This window comes from Drosophila kikkawai, chromosome 2R, assembly GCF_030179895.1.
Source record: "Drosophila kikkawai strain 14028-0561.14 chromosome 2R, DkikHiC1v2, whole genome shotgun sequence".
Classification (NCBI taxonomy): Eukaryota; Metazoa; Arthropoda; class Insecta; order Diptera; family Drosophilidae; genus Drosophila; species Drosophila kikkawai.
The window spans coordinates 18,694,808-18,712,076 of record NC_091729.1 but is presented as its reverse complement, the minus strand read 5'-3'; the positions used below and the strand labels follow the sequence as shown (position 1 = coordinate 18,712,076).

At 44.4% G+C, this 17,269-nt stretch overlaps 4 protein-coding genes across 4 annotated transcripts; 2 read left to right on the top strand and 2 right to left on the bottom strand.

Annotated features, from left to right (window-relative positions):
* Window positions 1-426: 426 nt before the first annotated feature.
* Window positions 427-4,916, bottom strand: ari-2 (E3 ubiquitin-protein ligase ari-2). Its single transcript, XM_017169831.3, has 3 exons — window positions 4,140-4,916; window positions 1,446-2,755; window positions 427-1,383 (listed from the first exon to the last, which is right to left on the bottom strand). The coding sequence occupies exons 1-3, from the start codon at window positions 4,204-4,206 to the stop codon at window positions 1,237-1,239; spliced, it is 1,524 nt and encodes a 507-aa protein (XP_017025320.1). The 5' UTR covers window positions 4,207-4,916; the 3' UTR covers window positions 427-1,236.
* Window positions 4,917-5,514: 598 nt separating this feature from the next.
* Window positions 5,515-6,794, bottom strand: LOC108076646 (chronophin). The gene is made up of 2 exons (XM_017169578.3): window positions 5,966-6,794; window positions 5,515-5,889 (listed from the first exon to the last, which is right to left on the bottom strand). Exons 1-2 carry the CDS (start codon window positions 6,706-6,708, stop codon window positions 5,637-5,639), a joined length of 996 nt encoding a protein of 331 aa, XP_017025067.1. The 5' UTR covers window positions 6,709-6,794; the 3' UTR covers window positions 5,515-5,636.
* Window positions 6,795-7,559: 765 nt separating this feature from the next.
* On the top strand, window positions 7,560-9,644 carry Alp8 (Alkaline phosphatase 8). The gene is made up of 3 exons (XM_017169504.3): window positions 7,560-8,005; window positions 8,084-8,774; window positions 8,972-9,644. The coding sequence occupies exons 1-3, from the start codon at window positions 7,601-7,603 to the stop codon at window positions 9,475-9,477; spliced, it is 1,602 nt and encodes a 533-aa protein (XP_017024993.1). The 5' UTR covers window positions 7,560-7,600; the 3' UTR covers window positions 9,478-9,644.
* A 4,956-nt stretch (window positions 9,645-14,600) lies between these two features.
* Window positions 14,601-16,572, top strand: Alp7 (Alkaline phosphatase 7). The gene is made up of 4 exons (XM_017169519.3): window positions 14,601-14,698; window positions 14,765-15,114; window positions 15,289-16,309; window positions 16,365-16,572. Exons 1-4 carry the CDS (start codon window positions 14,626-14,628, stop codon window positions 16,550-16,552), a joined length of 1,632 nt encoding a protein of 543 aa, XP_017025008.1. The 5' UTR covers window positions 14,601-14,625; the 3' UTR covers window positions 16,553-16,572.
* The last annotated feature ends 697 nt before the right edge of the window (window positions 16,573-17,269 follow it).

The window sequence follows — 17,269 nt, the reverse complement described above, 5'->3', positions numbered from 1 at the left end:
TTGTAAATTAAAAGTAAAAAAAAGGTTTTTTTAAATTTTAAATTCAATTTTTTAACCAATGACTATGAGTTTCGCACTCAAATCCAATTGCTTCTCGAATTTAACTTCCTTTCTCTGTTATAATAAATTATGATTTAAGAAAAATTTGAGTAAAAATATTTAAAGTTGAGTCAAATGAATCTAGACCGAAACATGAATTTCGAAATCCAAGCTTTTGAGTGAAAGCTGCACTCTAGAAAGCCCAACTTTGGTTTACGGTGGCCATCTCACTGGGGAGCTTTCGGCCCACAGTCCACAATCCAAACTTATTCTTGCTGCCCGTTTTTTATGAACTTTTGTTTAAAATTAAAACCAATTAGATGCGCAGAAAACGTATAATATAATTTATGGTATATCTAGTGTAAATTTAATTCAAATTCAGTCGCATAAGCATACATACATAGCGTAATTCTATAATATAATTTATGGTTCAGCTTACAACGTTAATCGAGAATTGAGTGAGAATCGAAAGGAACGGGGTTGCGGGACGGGGGCGGGGAGTACCTCTAGTTTCATTATACTTCAAGACTCCTGGCGTTCGATTGATGTGCTGCGGTTAGTTACGAGATACAGATTACGAATACTTGATGCTGTTAACGCTGCTGGGCTGCTGCTCTCAGTCCCAGCTCTGGGTTAATACGAGATTTAAAACTTAGGTTCTGGCCGTCGATCGGCTTGACTTGCTGCGCTATAAATTTAGAATTGTTACTGCACTTCGTCGGGTCGCTTGGGCTAGTTTTTGGAAAACTGTTGGAACACTTGGCCACTGAAATGCGTCTGGTTTGTCTGTAGCTAAGTTTATATAGTTATAGTACAGCTACTATCGTTAACGTTCTGCGCAAGGCGTGGTATTGCAGTTTAACCGATCGTTTTGAGTGATTTCGAATGTCACAACTATAAATATTATACTTCAAGTAGTCGACTATGCTCTATGCTACGTACTCTAGTCTATATGCACTTGATTATTAGTTTAGTTTAAAAATTAGCTACTCGTCGTTAGGCTACCTCTAGATGGATACATGTCTGTAAATATGTGTATAATTTAATTTAAATAAGCGTCTGTACTGTCGTGTCGCGCCTCTTCAACAGTCGGTCGAATCAAATCGAATCGAGTACCTGCTTTGTGCTAAACGGGAGAAGCTGTCTGTTCGGTTATGTTCAATTATGTCCTGGTGGTTCTGGAAGCGTATCGTTTGCCTATGCATCCACTGGAAAAAAGTCTTTGAGTAGGGTGGTGCGACGCTTCTCAGCGATGTCCATTTGATTCTCGAGATCACCCAGGTCCGTCGTCTCGGCCCGCTCGATCTTCCACGACAGGTTCTCGATCTCAGCCTCCAGTTGCGCCTGTGGAGTAAAGAGATTATTAGAGAGAGTTCATCCAAGATGTAGTGGCTAAGGAAACCCACCTGCTGGTACTCGAAGAGATTCTTCCGTGAACCGCCCTCCATGTAGTAGGCGTACGGATAGGTGTATTGCAGCGTGTAACGGCACTTGGCCAGCAGTGCCGCCGCATTGAAGAGATACTGCCAGTCGATCCAGGTGCCGCTGCCGTTCATTACCTTGGAGTTGATGCGCTGGCGCAGCCGGTCGATCGTCTGCTGCTCGAGCTTGAGCGACTTGGAGTGGTTCTCCCAGCGTTCGTAGTAGTGCAGGTACTTCTTGAGCGCCTCGCGCGCCTGCACGTGCACCGACTCGTTGGCAATATTGGGGTTGTCCTTGTAGCGGGAGCACTCGTAGTACTCGGAGCCGTGCGTCTTCCAGTCGCCCAGGCACATCCAGCAGAAGTCGTGCTTGCAGTTGAAGCACTGCATGTGGTTGCAGCCGCCGTTCTTCTCGATGCAGATGTGACACTTGGGGCAGTCTTTGGTGTGGGCGCTAATGTAGTTGGCCGTTTCGCTATCATCGGCGCACTTGGTCAGCCACTTCTTGATCACCTGGCAGTCGGTGGGCGCGTGGTAGTCCATGCCGCACCGGAAGCAGAAGCCCGTGTGGCATACCTTGCATATGGCACGTTTGGCGGAGATCTCCGATGATTGCACTATGATCTGGCAGTTGGGTCCGGGGCAGAAGCGCAGCTCCGGGTGTGATTTCACGTAATCCTTAAAGGCGAACTGCTGGTACTTGTCGCGCATTACAGGCCGGGTGACCAGCGTCAGCACCAGATCCTCCGGCACCCGAACATTGCACATCTGGGCCATGCAGCCTATTTGCGTGGAGATGCCCTGGAAGATCTGCGTCTCAAAATAGATGGTCCAGCAGTCCTTGCAGAACGAGTGGCCGCAGGCCAAACTGTAGAATTTATCGCCCAGCTGAGAGCTGGCGCACACGGGGCACATTTGACTCCGGTATTGTGGCGCCGTCGAGGCTGTCGTCTTGTATCCGCTGTTGCCCAGTCGGAGCAGCTGGGCGCTAGCGGCCGCCGCCGCAGCGCTCGTGGAAGCTGCATCCGCAACGGACACAGTGGGTGGCTTGATGCGCGCCGTCACCAGCAGCGCGTTGGCATCCTGGCGGTACTTCTCCACGACAATGTGATTGTTCCACTGGTGCTCCAGCAGCAGCACCTTGGCCAGCGAGGGCGTGATCTGCAGGATGGTGTTAAGCTTTTCCACGCGCTCGTTGAGCAGCTTTTCGATGTCCTCCACAGTTAGGCACTCGTACTCGAAGTACTCGGGATCGGCTCGTTTCGGATCCAGGCGTTCCACATCGCAGTCCTCGCCTGTAAGGGAAATAGGTAAGTCAGTGAGTTTTTGGGATTTATTATAAATGGATTTATTAAAGTTAAGATCTTGTCTTTAATTTTCCTATTGTTGTAGAAGTGAGAACGGGGTTAAATAACAGCTGAAATCACAATCTACCACCAAAAATAGGGTTGATTTGTGGAGGACTCTGAGTTACAGTTGCATAAACACGAGTATTGCGGCATAAACTGGTTTCATTTGTTTGACTTTGAACTGTGTCCTCAGACAAGAGTATGATTTATAAATTACAATTTAATAATAAAAAAATAAAACTGTTATACCTAACAACAGCTTAAATGAATAGTATTTGCCAAATACTTAGACCGATTATCGGTGTTGCCTGTGAGTATTTGTGAACATTGTACTTTTGCTAATTCGTAACCCTAAGCTGCACAACAAGGCTGCCATACAAATGCCCGATTTTAGCCGTGCCCGTACCGGGTATCTGATTGAAGGCTGTTGGCTGTTACGAGGCGTCTTGGCCAGGTCTCAAGTCGCTGGCGGAAGGGACAGGTCAGAAAGGCAGAGCCGAGAGATGCGAGCTGACGGAAAAGCGGGCACAAAACAAAGTGCAACTACGTACGTACTTGGGCACGCACCTGAGACGGTGTGTGTGACGGTGTGCTGCGGAGCGAAGAAGAGCGTGGGAAGAGCGGCGGGCAATAATGAAGCCAGCCACAAAACACAAACCTCACAATCAGTCGCCGCTCACAACTACGAATTGTACTTGTTCGAACACGGAGAGAAATGAGGGGGTAGTTAGATTTTAAAATATTCCTTTAATTAGCTTGGAAACTGCATCTTATCTGATCACAGATAATAATTACTAAAATTGTTTTAAAATTTTAAATAAATAATGTAAACATAAGCCCAATCTAAACACTAATAAAACTGCAAACTTTAGCGTTGAATTGTAATTATTATTTAAATTTGCACTCCCAAACTGTAACTACTCTTTTCTCGCCGTGCAGCTACTTGCGTGTGTGTTGGTTTCAAGTTCAATTCCATAATTTCAGCCTCATGGTCAAGCCAAGAAACAGAAGGCCCTAAGGAGGGAAAGGGGCTCTGAGGAGGAGGCGGTGGGTCCCCACCAAGGGGAGCAGGCGGAACCCAAGGCGAATGTCAAGTGCTGAATGCAAATATTCTCGCTTCTCTAGGCCTCCAAAAAGGTGAATAACCAACCCGCATGCACACACGCACACACACATGCCCGGGGCACTTTGTGTGTGTACTTCCTCACAACCACAGCGACAGGCCTATTTAGCCTCAGTTAAATCGATGGCGCTGATTGTTGTCAGGAGGAGAGGGGCCCGGAGAGGAGAGGCTGCTGCTGCTGCTGCTGTTGCCCGAAATCCTGCTCACCTGTGTTGTAGTAGTCGTAGTCGTCATCGTTGTCCGATTCCAGTTCCATTTCGATATCGGAGTCCATCTTCGCGGACTACAATTACGCCTTCGATTGTGGTGGCGATTGGGATTCGGATTGAGATTGAGTTTCTGGCGAGGACACCACTGGCTGTCTGTGTGTGTGTGTGTGCGGAGCGTGCGTATGTGAGCGAGCTGTAAACGGGGTTGCGGGGCGGGGTGTCTCTCGCCTCGCTCTTTTGTAACAGTTGTTGTAAGGGCGCTGGTGGTTGCTGTTGTTGTTTTCGCTGCTGCTGCTGCTGGAGGTGGATGAAGCGACGGTGTGGTTGTTGTTGTTCCTGGTGGTGGTGGCCGAGGGGAGTGCAGGGTGGAGAGCGCAGAACGGAGAGTGGAGACTGGCCGCGGGGGAGATGGCTGGGACGTGGGGGATTTAGTGCGATGCAGTTCCTCGTATTCTATTGGGGACAAGCTTTGCGGGAGGCGGCGGGGAGCGGTCCGTTGTTTTATTTTCGTTCATCCACATGTATACACACACACTCGCACACTCTCTTTCACGCACTCGCACACACTTGCAGCCCCGTTGCACTCAAGGTGTTTGCCTGCAGTTTATTTGCAGCGCCGTTTGAAGGGCATTTTCCGGAAAATAGTCTCAGCTAGCACCCGCGACGCAGAGTAGTGGTACTCTGGAAAGCCGTGGAAAGCGGAAAACCCTTATCGCTTATCGCCGTCACTTGTTCTTTGTTCCGAATTAAAAATTTGTTTGTTGATGTGAAATAGTAGGGCTGTTGACAATCAAAATATCAAAATCGCGATTTTTATTTGATATTTTTTTATATTTTTCCCCTGGTCACTCTGAACTTACATTTTACATGCTTGGGGTCGAATTCTCGTTTTTTGGGTCGAATTCTCATGTAGAGTGTAAAAATGTAAGTAAATCAAAATACCGAAATCGCGATATTTGGTATTTTTTCCCTGGTCACTCTGAATGTCAAAACAATGTTTTACATGTAGAATGTTAAAATGTAAATAAAATGGTCTGGTACTTTTGGTCGCGGGGACTCAAAAGTCTGGCAACGCTGCTGTGCGAGCTACTAGTGTTGCCAGACTTTTCGGTCCCAGCTCCCAGTGTTGCCAGACTTTTCGGTCTCAGCGACCAAAAGTACCAGATCGGAGAACTATCGCTGAAAAAGGTGGCGAACTTTGCTTATTGTCGAACAAACAGCGATGCCAGACTTTTTCATGAGCGACCAGCAATGCCAGACCGTGCGTTTACGGTCTGCCTGTTAGATTTGAAATATTTTTCCATGCCCAACCAGCGGGAGGAGGTGCTCCGACACCTTGTTAATTAACCAAATTAATAACGAAAACATTAAACTGTTATTAGATCTTACACATTTTTGTTTAATTTATGTTATTTAAATATACCATCCTAAATTTTTTAGAATTTTACTATTAATGACTGCACGCCAGAACTAAAAATACAAAAATGTAGTTCTCTTAATCGTTAGTAGCTGTTTGCTGCGAATTTTTCCGATCTTTGTTGACATCTTGGCTCTCTGCGGGCATACTCTCGGCACACAACAGCTCCTGCAGAGGAGCAAAACAGGCTACAAAGAGATCCGGGACCAATTTCATCTTCTTCTCGTTTCCCTCTTTTTTAATACTCTGGGCTTCTTCAAGAACTTTATCGTCAGCCACCAAAAGAGACTGAAAGCCACAGATACTTGCAAAAACAATATCCGTTTTGAGACTGGAAAATAGTATACATTTTAAATGTATACATTCACTAATGAACCAATTTTCAGCTTAAAAACTACGTTTCTTACGTGTTCCCTATAACCAGCGTCTTTTCCGGTTTAATTTCCCCGGACTCGAGCAACTTGCCAAGTATCCGGGGATTCGGTTTGCCCAAGACTACGGGCTTCCTATTGACAATCACCTGAATGGCAGCCGCCACGGTGCCCGCATCCGGAATCCGGTGCTTGCCAAAAGGGAAAAACCCATCCGTGCCGGTGGTCAAAAACAGCACCTTGGGATTTTTCAGGTAGTTACAGGCCACGATTAAGTCATTTGTGTCCATGCTGTCATCCCTGGCCACCACCACGGCACCCACGTCGGGATCTAGCTCCAGGCTTCGCACGAACTCGATCCAGCTCTGGCCGTTGGAGCTTAGCTTGCTTACCATGGTGCAGAAGCCGGCCTTCCTCAGATCCCTACAAATGCCACTGCCGCCCATGACGAGCACCTTCTTCTCGAACTTCCTGTCGGTGAGGTAACCCGATATGGCGCCCGCCGCGCTGAGCACGTCCTTCTCGCCTACTTGGAAGCCCAGGCTCGCTGCCTTCTTGGTCAATTTCCCGTTTGACAGGATGCTATCATTGGTCACAATCAGACATCGCTTTCCCTTGGCTTTGACGGCGTTGAAGGTATCCACTGATTCCGCAATGGGCTCGTACTCCTGCCACAAAACCCCATCCGTGCCGAAAATGATGGTCTCGATTCCGCCCAACCACTCGGCAGCCTGCTGCTTGGGCAGCTTATCCAAAAGGCTGCAACTACGTTTGAACATTGCTGAATTTTGTTAATTAATTATGATTTTTATAAAATTTTGAAGTATGTGGCATTGATTTCCCGAAGATTGAGGAAATGAAACTCCTTCCTTTTTACTAATTAAGAGTTGCACTTTGGGAGATTATCTCAGATCTTGTATTTCATTTTTGTAATAGCTTGTAAGCTTTTGCATTTTCTTATATTTATCAAGACTGAATTCTAGGAAATTATATTAGTATCAAGTTGAGATTTCTGTAATTCATGTATCCACCATATCAGGCAGATTAAACAAAAACAACTTTCTCCACAGTCCACGCGATGCGGTCCGGGCAAGTCCATTTGTGAAATTGCAAAATTTGTACAGATAAATCAGGGCACGTTCTGGGTAGATTAGGAGATCATGGGACTACCAGCTAGATTTATAGCTGCAAACGTGACTGCACTGATTCAGATTGCTGCGGGAAGTATTTGCACAGGTGATTTCAGCTTTTTGGGGATCATGTGCAAGGCAAGTGGTCTCGGCATCTCCATTTTTTTTGGACACTAATACGGAGTTCAAATGACCTCAAAGATCCCAGAAAGAGAAAATTTTTTTATATGATTCACACTCTAGGTGGTGGTAGTTAGTGGCAGAGTAACCTAAGCTGAGGGTAATCAAACAGACCCTTTCCCAACTAGCCGGGCATCATGCTAGATTGGGATGATTTTCGCGAGATAGGGCAAACTCGTATTCACCGAGATAAGTCCGTCATGGGTCCATAAACAGAGGGGAATAAACTAAATTTAGATACTCCTTGTCTGGAGCACAATAATCCGGCGCACACGAATCGCCGCAGGCCATATAAGCCCATGGAATCCGTGGAAGCCGGCGTAGTTAGTGAGACCTCACCAGCAGTAACGCAATTTGAAAGATGCTCTCCTCACAGAGGCAGTTTCTCCTCCCCATCCTGGGGCTCCTGGCCCTGGCCGGACCAGCCTTCGGTGGCGTCAAGGAGGTGCACGACGTCTACGAGCTCTCAGGTCAGCCTGCCATTCAGCCAAGGTTCTCCACGGATGTGGCCAACGGCAAGTACACTCCACCGGAAGAGATGGATCCCCAGTTCTGGTACTCACTTGCCGACGAGGAGATCACAAAGCGTCTTGCCCTGCCGCAACCCAGTTCCTTGAAGGCTAAGAATGTTATTATGTTCCTGGGCGACGGAATGCCCCTGGCCACCGTTGCAGCTGCTCGGATCCTGAAGGGACAGCGTCAGGGCAAGACTGGCGAGGAGTCCTCGCTGAGCTTTGAGAGGTTCCCCTACACGGGATTGAGCAGGGTGAGTTATAGCCCAACTTCAAGATTGCAGGTAGTGTTAAAAAAGTATAAAACTAATAGAAATCTTGTTTCTTTCCAGACCTACTGCTCTAATGCACAGGTGCCCGACTCCGCCTGCACGGCAACTGCCTATCTTTGCGGCGTAAAGACCAACATCATCAATATTGGAGTCAGTGCCGCCGTCAACTACAACAACTGTACCGCTAGCCAGGATCCAGCCAACCGCCTGACCTCCATCGCGGAGTGGGCCCAGAATGCCGGCAAATCCACTGGCATTGTTACCACCACCACCTTAACCCATGCCAGCCCATCGGGAGCCTATGCCAAGACCGCCAACCGAATGTGGGAGTGCGACTCGGATGTGACCAGCTACGGCGCGGACGCCAGCACCTGCATTGACATGGCCACCCAGCTGGTGACACAGACACCCGGCAAGAACTTCGAGATCATGTTTGGCGGCGGCATGGGCAAGTTCCTGCCCAAGTCCATCACGGATAGCCACGGAAAAGCCGGAGAGCGATCTGATGGTGTCAACCTGCTGGGCCGCTGGCAGGGACTACACGACGGCGGGGTTTTGGTCACCAACCGTGACCAGCTGCTCAGCGTAAACGTCTCGCGAGTGTCCAGCATCATTGGTCTCTTCCAGTCCAAGCTGATGAACTTCCACATGGACGCGGATGAAACCTATCAGCCCACCCTCTCCGAACTCACTGAGGTGGCCATCAAGAAGCTAAGCCAGAACGAGGAGGGATACTTTGTGTTCATTGAAGGTGGGTTGTCCAACAAAAGAGAGCAGGGTCATATAAATTTGTTGGGTGAATTAAAGCTTCATATATTATCAGCTTTATCATCATATAACATTTTATGGATGAGATTCTATTCTGGTTTTCTTAAACACCAATTTTAAAACACTTTTCTGGCACTTGGAGCATTTATATATTATATCTTTATTTTATTTACATTTCAGGTGGTCTCATTGACTATGGCAATCACTACACCCAACCGGGCTATGCTCTGGACGAGGCCCTGGAATTCGAGAAGGCCATTCAACTTGCCCGAGACCTCACCAACATCGAGGACACCTTGATTGTGGTGACCGCTGATCATGGCCACGCCGTTAGCATCGCTGGTTATCCTGGCCGTGGAACACCCATTCTGGGCATTAATCAGCACGACACCGATCTTAATGGAGTGAAGTATGCCGTGCTTAATTACGCAGCTGGTCCTAACCAGTATCTGGACGAGACCGGACAACGCCTTCCCCTAGAAGACATCTTGGTCTCCGACGACGCCATTGCGCCCAGCTACATTGCCAAGGAGCAAGGCGTGCACTCTGGTGAAGATGTGGGCATCTGGGCATCCGGACCTCAGAGTCACCTCTTCACCGGCGTGATGCAGCAGAGCACCATTCCCCATCTGATGGCCTATGCTTCCTGCATTGGCAGTGGGCAGAAGTTGTGCGATCGGGCGTGAGAGATTCATTGCCAGGGAAATCCAATTACAAGACTCAGGGAAAACCAAGCCAACCGATTATGATGACGATGTCTGGGTTACCTAGTATACGAGGCATATTTTGTTGTATTTTTCAACAAGACTCAGCATTTGAGTCTTTAATAAAAAATGTACTAAGCAATTTAAAATCACCATGTGTTTATTGTTTATTTGGGGCTATGCTTTTTATGCTCGGAAAATTTTTAAGAATATAAGTTGAGACTTTAAAAGTTTACTGATAACATAATTAGTGTGTAAGCCTTGATTTACTGATAAAATATAGTTTTTCTGTTCATATAAAGCTGCTTTAAAAGTTTACTGAAAACATAATTAATGCGTAAGCCTTGATTTACTGATAAAATATAGTTTTTCCGTTCATATAAAGCTGTTAATAAAATGACCTAATATATTTATACCCTTGCAGGGTATTATAATTTCAGTCAGAAGTTTGCAACGCAGTGAAGGACACGTTTCCGACCCTATAAAGTATATATATTCTTGATCAGCATCAACAGGGGAATGTTTCTAGACATGTCCGATTTTTTGGCCATTTTTGCAAAATTTTATAAGGGGTTACATCATTAAAATTTTTGATTTTGATAAAAAATTGAATTTTCAAAATTTTTAAATGAAGTATGCAGATTTATTAACTGTAGAAAATCTTGCACAGAACAGTTTTCCGATTTAAAATTAATGCTCTTTTGGCCGAGTTATGATATTTTTAATTTTAAAATAATCAAGAAGTTTTTCAATATAAACAAGAAAGGAAGCTAAGTTCGACACGCCGAAGTTTGTATACCCTTGCAGATTGCAATTGGATCACTATCGAGCCATTCTGGTTAAATAATTGAAATAATTCGAATTGAATTTCATGCATTTTTGACAGAGTTGTGAACCTTTGAAAATGAGTTTCTTGCTCATTTTTGATTAAACAATTATTTAAAAATAACAGGTAAGTATTAAAGCAAAACTAAGTAGGCAATTTTGTTAGGCTTAGAATAACCAACTTAGAACAACTTTCCGAAATGAATTTCATGCATTTTTGACTGAGTTATGAACCTTTGAAAATTAGTTATTTTCCCCAAAAATAAATCGCACCATTTTTGCAAAAATATGTAAGTACCATCATTAAAATTCTAAAAAATTGAGAAAAAATGAAATTGAAAAGAACCCTAAACGTAGTATGCAGTTTTGTTACTCTTAGAAAAGGCAATTCTGAACAGCTTTCCGAATTGAATTTCATGCACTTTTGGCTGAGTTATGAACCTGAAATTAGTTTTGTTTCTGAAAAATTATCAAAATAAATCGCACCCTTTTTTTAAATTTAATTGCAGCAAGCTGCCAGGAACTGAAAGCGGGTGCCGAAGGCGAGACAGAGAGCGTTGGCAAGGAGGATCAGGACGACGAGGAGCAGAAGTGGACCAAGTGCCACCAAGACCGAGTCGAAACCACTGGGAACGACCTCCGACATTCCTACATGCCTCACCTTTTCTTCTTTTATTTATTTAAAGCCGAAATAAATAATAAACCTTACAAAATTTGTTATTTTTGAGTTATGAGAGGAGGATGCGGTTTTTTTTTTTGTTGGAATATTTTAAACAGGCTCAATGGAAGGGCATTCTTGCGGTGGACAATGAAAGAAACATCAAAGCAAAATAGCTAGATGAGCTAACTGACAGTTAGTAAGATGCCATTTTGTCCCAATAATGCAAAATAGCTAGATGAGCATCACTGGCAGTTAGTGAGATGCCATTTTGTTCTAATACGGCAAAATAGCTAGATGAGCATCACTGGCAGTTAGTGAGATGCCATTTTGTCCCAATAATGCAAAATAGCTAGATGAGCATCACTGGCAGTTAGTGAGATGCCATTTTGTCCCAATAATGCAAAATAGCTAGATGAGCAGCACTGGCAGTTAGTGAGATGCCTTTTTGTCCCAATAATGCAAAATAGCTAGATGAGCATCACTGGCAGTTAGTGAGATGCCATTTTGTCCCATTAATGCTAAATAGCTAGATGAGCATCACTGGCAGTTAGTGAGATTCCATTTTGTCCCAATAATGCAAAATAGCTAGATGAGCATCACTGGCAGTTAGTGAGATGCCATTTTGTCCCATTAATGCTAAATAGCTAGACGAGCATCACTGGCAGTTAGTGAGATTCCATTTTGTCCCAATAATGCAAAATAGCTAGATGAGCATCACTGGCAGTTAGTGAGATGCCTTTTTGTCCCAATAATGCAAAATAGCTAGATGAGCATCACTGGCAGTTAGTGAGATGCCATTTTGTCCCATTAATGCTAAATAGCTAGATGAGCATCACTGGCAGTTAGTGAGATTCCATTTTGTCCCAATAATGCAAAATAGCTAGATGAGCATCACTGGCAGTTAGTGAGATGCCTTTTTGTCCCAATAATGCAAAATAGCTAGATGAGCATCACTGGCAGTTAGTGAGATGCCTTTTTGTCCCAATAATGCAAAATAGCTAGATGAGCATCACTGGCAGTTAGTGAGATGCCATTTTTTCCCAATAATGCAAAATAGCTAGATGAGCATCACTGGCAGTTAGTGAGATGCCATTTTGTCCCAATAATGCAAAATAGCTAGATGAGCATCACTGGCAGTTAGTAATATGCCATTTTGTCCCAATAATGCAAAATAGCTAGATGAGCATCACTGGCAGTTAGTGAGATGCCATTTTGTCCCAATAATGCAAAATAGCTAGATGAGCATCACTGGTAGTTAGTAAGATGCCATTTTGTCCCAATAATGCAAAATAGCTAGATGAGCATCACTGGCAGTTAGTAAGATGCCATTTTGTCCCAATAATGCAAAATAGCTAGATGAGCATCACTGGCAGTTAGTGAGATGCCATTTTGTCCCAATAATGCAAAATAGCTAGATGAGCATCACTGGTAGTTAGTAAGATGCCATTTTGTCCCAATAATGCAAAATAGCTAGATGAGCATCACTGGCAGTTAGAGAGATGCATTTTGTCCAAATAGAGCATCACTGATGCAGATGAGCATCACTGATGCAGATGAGCATCACTGATGCAATTGAGCAAAACTTTTTATTCAAATTGGCCGCTTTCCAAACTGGGGTAACAGGCGAACAGAAACCAGCAGCAAGCAACTGAAAACTGGTATAAACTGTTATAAAAACACTTGGGCAAAAATAATAATTGATATAAACTGTTATATTTCATTTTATACATTTATACCTATTTGTTGCCGCCAACAACAGCTTATGGCAACAACAACCTTTTTACAACAACATCCCTACAGCAACCCATCCAAATTTCCGAACATTTCCAAGCAAATTGCCCGTTTCCCAAATTGGGGTAACAGGCGAACAGAAATCAGCAGCAAACAGCTGAAAACTGGTATAAACTGTTATAAAAAGTCCAAGTTTCAAACCATTTAGGAGCCGGCGCAAGTTAGCGGAGACTCAAACCTTTTGAATCCAAATTTAGGTGTTATTTTACAACTGCACCTGAGCACACTGAAAGCGAAGACTCAAACCAGATGTGACCATATTGTAAATTTTTTGGCTTAAATGTTGCTTAAATGCACCTGGGCACACTGAAACTGATCGACGTTAAATTCAAATTTGGCAGTTAAATTCAAACTCAAATTTGGCAGTTAAAATATTAAAAAAAAATTTTTTTAATTCTAAAAAATTGTTAATTTAAAAAAAAATCAAGAAGTTTTTTAATATAATAAATCCGATTTTATAATACAAAATAATATTTTTCTAAGTCAAGGAATCATTTCCGACCCCATAAACCATATATAATCTTGATCAGCATCAACAGGGAATCTTTCTAGATATGTCCGGAAGAAATCGATTTTTTGGCCATTTTTGCGAAATTTCATAAGGGGTTACATCATTAAAATTAGCAAAAATGGCCAAAAATTTTGATTTCTTAAAATTTTAAATTTGGTATGCAGTTTTTTAAAATTAATAAAAACTAACACAAAACTGTTTTCCGAATCGAAATTAATGGCTTATTTATGATATATTTTAATTGTTACCTGCAAGGGTATACAAACTGTGGCTGGCCAAAGTTAGCTTTCTTTCTTGTTTAGTTTACATTTTAATTATGTGAGGCTAAATTAAAAGGTTTCTGAAGCAATTCTGTGGTATCCGTAGACTGGCATGGGGTCTATGGATGGGATCTATGGATAGCACACATTTGATTATAAAACACCACTTTACCATATAGTACATATTTAATAATCTTTAAAGATACTTCGAATTAAATAGTTAAAATTCATAAATATTTAACAAATTTAAATATATAAATCTGACTTTAAATTTCAATTATGTGAGAATAATTTAAAAGGTTTCTGGGGCATACATAAAATACAATTTTACGACTTTTGGTCAGGAATATCTTATTAATTTTGTAAATTATTTCGCATAAAAATAAATTATGACTTCTGGCTCGTTTCTCATGTAATTTTACTGACACTTCTCCTGTTTTTTGGGCAATAGTTTTAAAGCCTCTTATGTTACTAGATGCCAGATCTTCTTAAACAATATAAGATATATCATTGCTCTGATGAATTGTATAATACATTTCACTGGCAATAGGCCCCAGTGCCAGTCCCAGCCCCAATGTCTCCTATCACCGAGGAGCCTTAATTGGTGTCACGTCAGTGTGGCTCTTTACCCAAGATATAATATCTATATCTTTTACTGGTCATGCTTATGGTTGCGAACTCATGTGGAATTTAGCACCTACCACCCCTGATATAACCTTGGTAGTGTGGGGTGGGGGGTCAGGTGCCGCGGTTCGCAATTTTGGGGTGCCGTGCCCACCGGAGCCCGAAGCGTGTTCGTTTATCGCTCCAGCTAGCTTTTAATTGGTCCAGGTCCTCGGATTGGTAGCCAGGCCTTTTGTCCCGAAAGATCCCCCATATAATCATAAAGCCTAATGGCCAAAAGACTGGGCAAATACCAGGCTATAAACCGAACATTTTGGAAGACGCTTGAGTTAGAGGATTATGACATGAAGATATGACAAGCCAGATAAGACCGCCCAAAGCGGTTAATAAAAGGCAGTGGGAAGAGGCTAGAAATCAGTTCAATTGTCAACGCCAAGCGAACTATACACCTAACCAAAATGACGAGATTCGTCGGGATTATCGTGGTGCTAAGCGCTTTGGTGGCCGTCTCCTTGGCTGCATCTCTGGACAGTGAGTGGTGTTACGGTTTGACAAAAAAATGATCAATAATCTCAAAGGAATCGTTGCCATTTCCAGTGTCCGAGATTCACAACCAGCGGCAGTTTGTTGGAGGCTCGGAGACAGTCTCAAAGACCCGTGAATCAAACCTCATCGATCCCAATGCCATGGGCAAGGGCAAGACCGGACCCGAGGAGGAGAAGAACGCCCAGTTCTGGTATGACCTGGCCCACGAGGAGATTGCCAGGAAACTAGAGCAGCCGCAAGTCGATAAGAGGAAGGCCAAGAACATAATCATGTTCCTCGGTGATGGCATGTCCTTGTCCACAGTGGCCGCTGCCCGTATTCATAAAGGTCAGCTAAAGGGCAACCCAGGCGAGGAGGACTCTCTTAGTTTCGAAAAGTTTCCGTACACCGGTCTGAGCAGGGTGAGTGGAAAAATATAATTTCATTTTAGATTAATTAAATTGATTAATTGAAATCTAAACTTAAAAATGGTTATAACAGGAGTGTTTCTTAATGCCTCCAAAATAAAGCTAGAAACTTTAGTCTCCAACTTCGATTCCTGTACTAAAATCTACTATCTTTTATCTTCTTTCCAGACCTACTGCTCAAACGCCCAGGTGCCCGACTCCGCCTGCACGGCCACCGCCTATCTTTGCGGCGTCAAGACCAACATTGTGGCCCTTGGAGTTACTGCCGCTGTTAACTTTAACAACTGCAGTGGCAGCGAGGATCCCGCCAACCGCCTGACCTCTATTGCTGAGTGGGCTCAGAATGCTGGCAAATCCACAGGTATTGTGACTACTACCACTTTGACCCATGCCAGTCCTTCGGGTGCCTATGCCAAGACGACCAATCGATTCTTTGAGAGCGACACGGACATTGTGACCTACGGCGAGGGACAGAACGATCCGGCTACCTGCACGGATATCGCCACTCAGCTGATCACTCAGACTCCCGGCAAGAACTTCGATGTGATGCTGGGCGGCGGCATTGGCAAGTTCCTGCCCAACACCATCACGGATCCGTTCAACAAGAAGGGCGAGCGCTCCGACGGCGTGAACCTGCTGTCCCGCTGGCAGGGCATGCATCCCGGCGGTGTTCTGGCCTATAACCGCGACCAGCTGCTGAGCGTGAACGCCTCGAAGATCACCAACTTGATCGGTACCTTCCGCTCGGGCGTAATGAGCTTCCACAAAATGGCCGACGCCAAGGAAGAGCCCACTCTGAAGGAGATGACTCGCAAGGCCATCGAGATGGTTAGCAAGAACCCCAGCGGTTATTTCCTGTTCGTCGAGGGCGGCCTCATCGACTACGGAAACCATTATAACTCCCCGACCTATTCGCTGGACGAAACTCTGCAGTTCGAGGAGGCGATCCAGGAGGCTGTTGGCATGACCAACCCAGAGGAGACCCTGATCGTGGTTACTTCCGACCACGCCCATCCGTTGACCATCTCTGGTTATCCCGGCAGGGGCACGCCCATTCTGGGACTCAACCAGGACGACACTGATGTGAACGGGGTCAAGTACGCCACTCTGAACTACGCTGTGGGTCTGGAACAGTACCTGGACGAGAATGGCCAGCGTTACGATCTCTCTGATAAAATTGGAAAGGAGGGTGAGTGATAGCTGTTCTAATAATATAAATTATTATTATTCCTTTTTTCTTCCAGACTTTATTCATCCCAGCTACATTCGTGGCGTTATCGGCGTACATGCTGGCGACGATGTGGGTGTCTTTGCCACCGGCCCTCAGAGCCATCTCTTCAGCGGAGTTGTCCAGCAGAGCACCATTCCCCACATGATGGCCTATGCAGGCTGCATTGGCGATGGCCCCACTCTATGCAACACTCAGGAATAGTCAGACGTGTTCCATTCGTCAGAATGGTTCTAAAATATAGAGTATTTCAAAAGCACTTGCGGTTTTGACTTTGGTTCTTGGGGGGCACTTTCGCGAAATCAATAATCAAATTGACTCTACTCCCATAATTTATTGCATCTGTCCAGTTTGACTGTCTGCCGAATTGACTTCAATTAAAAACGCATCAGCCAGACACAGCGTCGAAGTCGCACTTGCAGATACAGATACAGATACAGATACGGAGACAGATACAGATACAAAGGCAGATACATATACGATTTGTTGAGCGATCGCAACGATTTGTTGCCAGCAGAGAGCTGTCAGTGGGAGAATAAATATGAATTCGCTGAATGTCAGGTTCAAGCGCTGGCATTGCCAGTAGATGGGGATATATCGGATCGGCAATCGGCATATAGACACCCACACGCATGTGGAGCAGCTCCTTCACTCGCACTCGCACTGGCCGACTTTGACTTGCAATTGTTTTGCTTGTCGTTACTCATTCCACAGAATTTATTTAAATGCGCTTGACATGAAGGCGCAGCATCGAAACAATTAAGCTAAATATTTATTCGCTGCTTAAGCAATTAAGGATTGTATTGCCAAGGCAGTGTCCTTGCCCCAGCCACATTGACAACTTCATAACTCTCTCAGCAGGCACAACAAAGAAACGTCGGATTCGACATATGAAATTAATATTTAATTTATACAATAAAG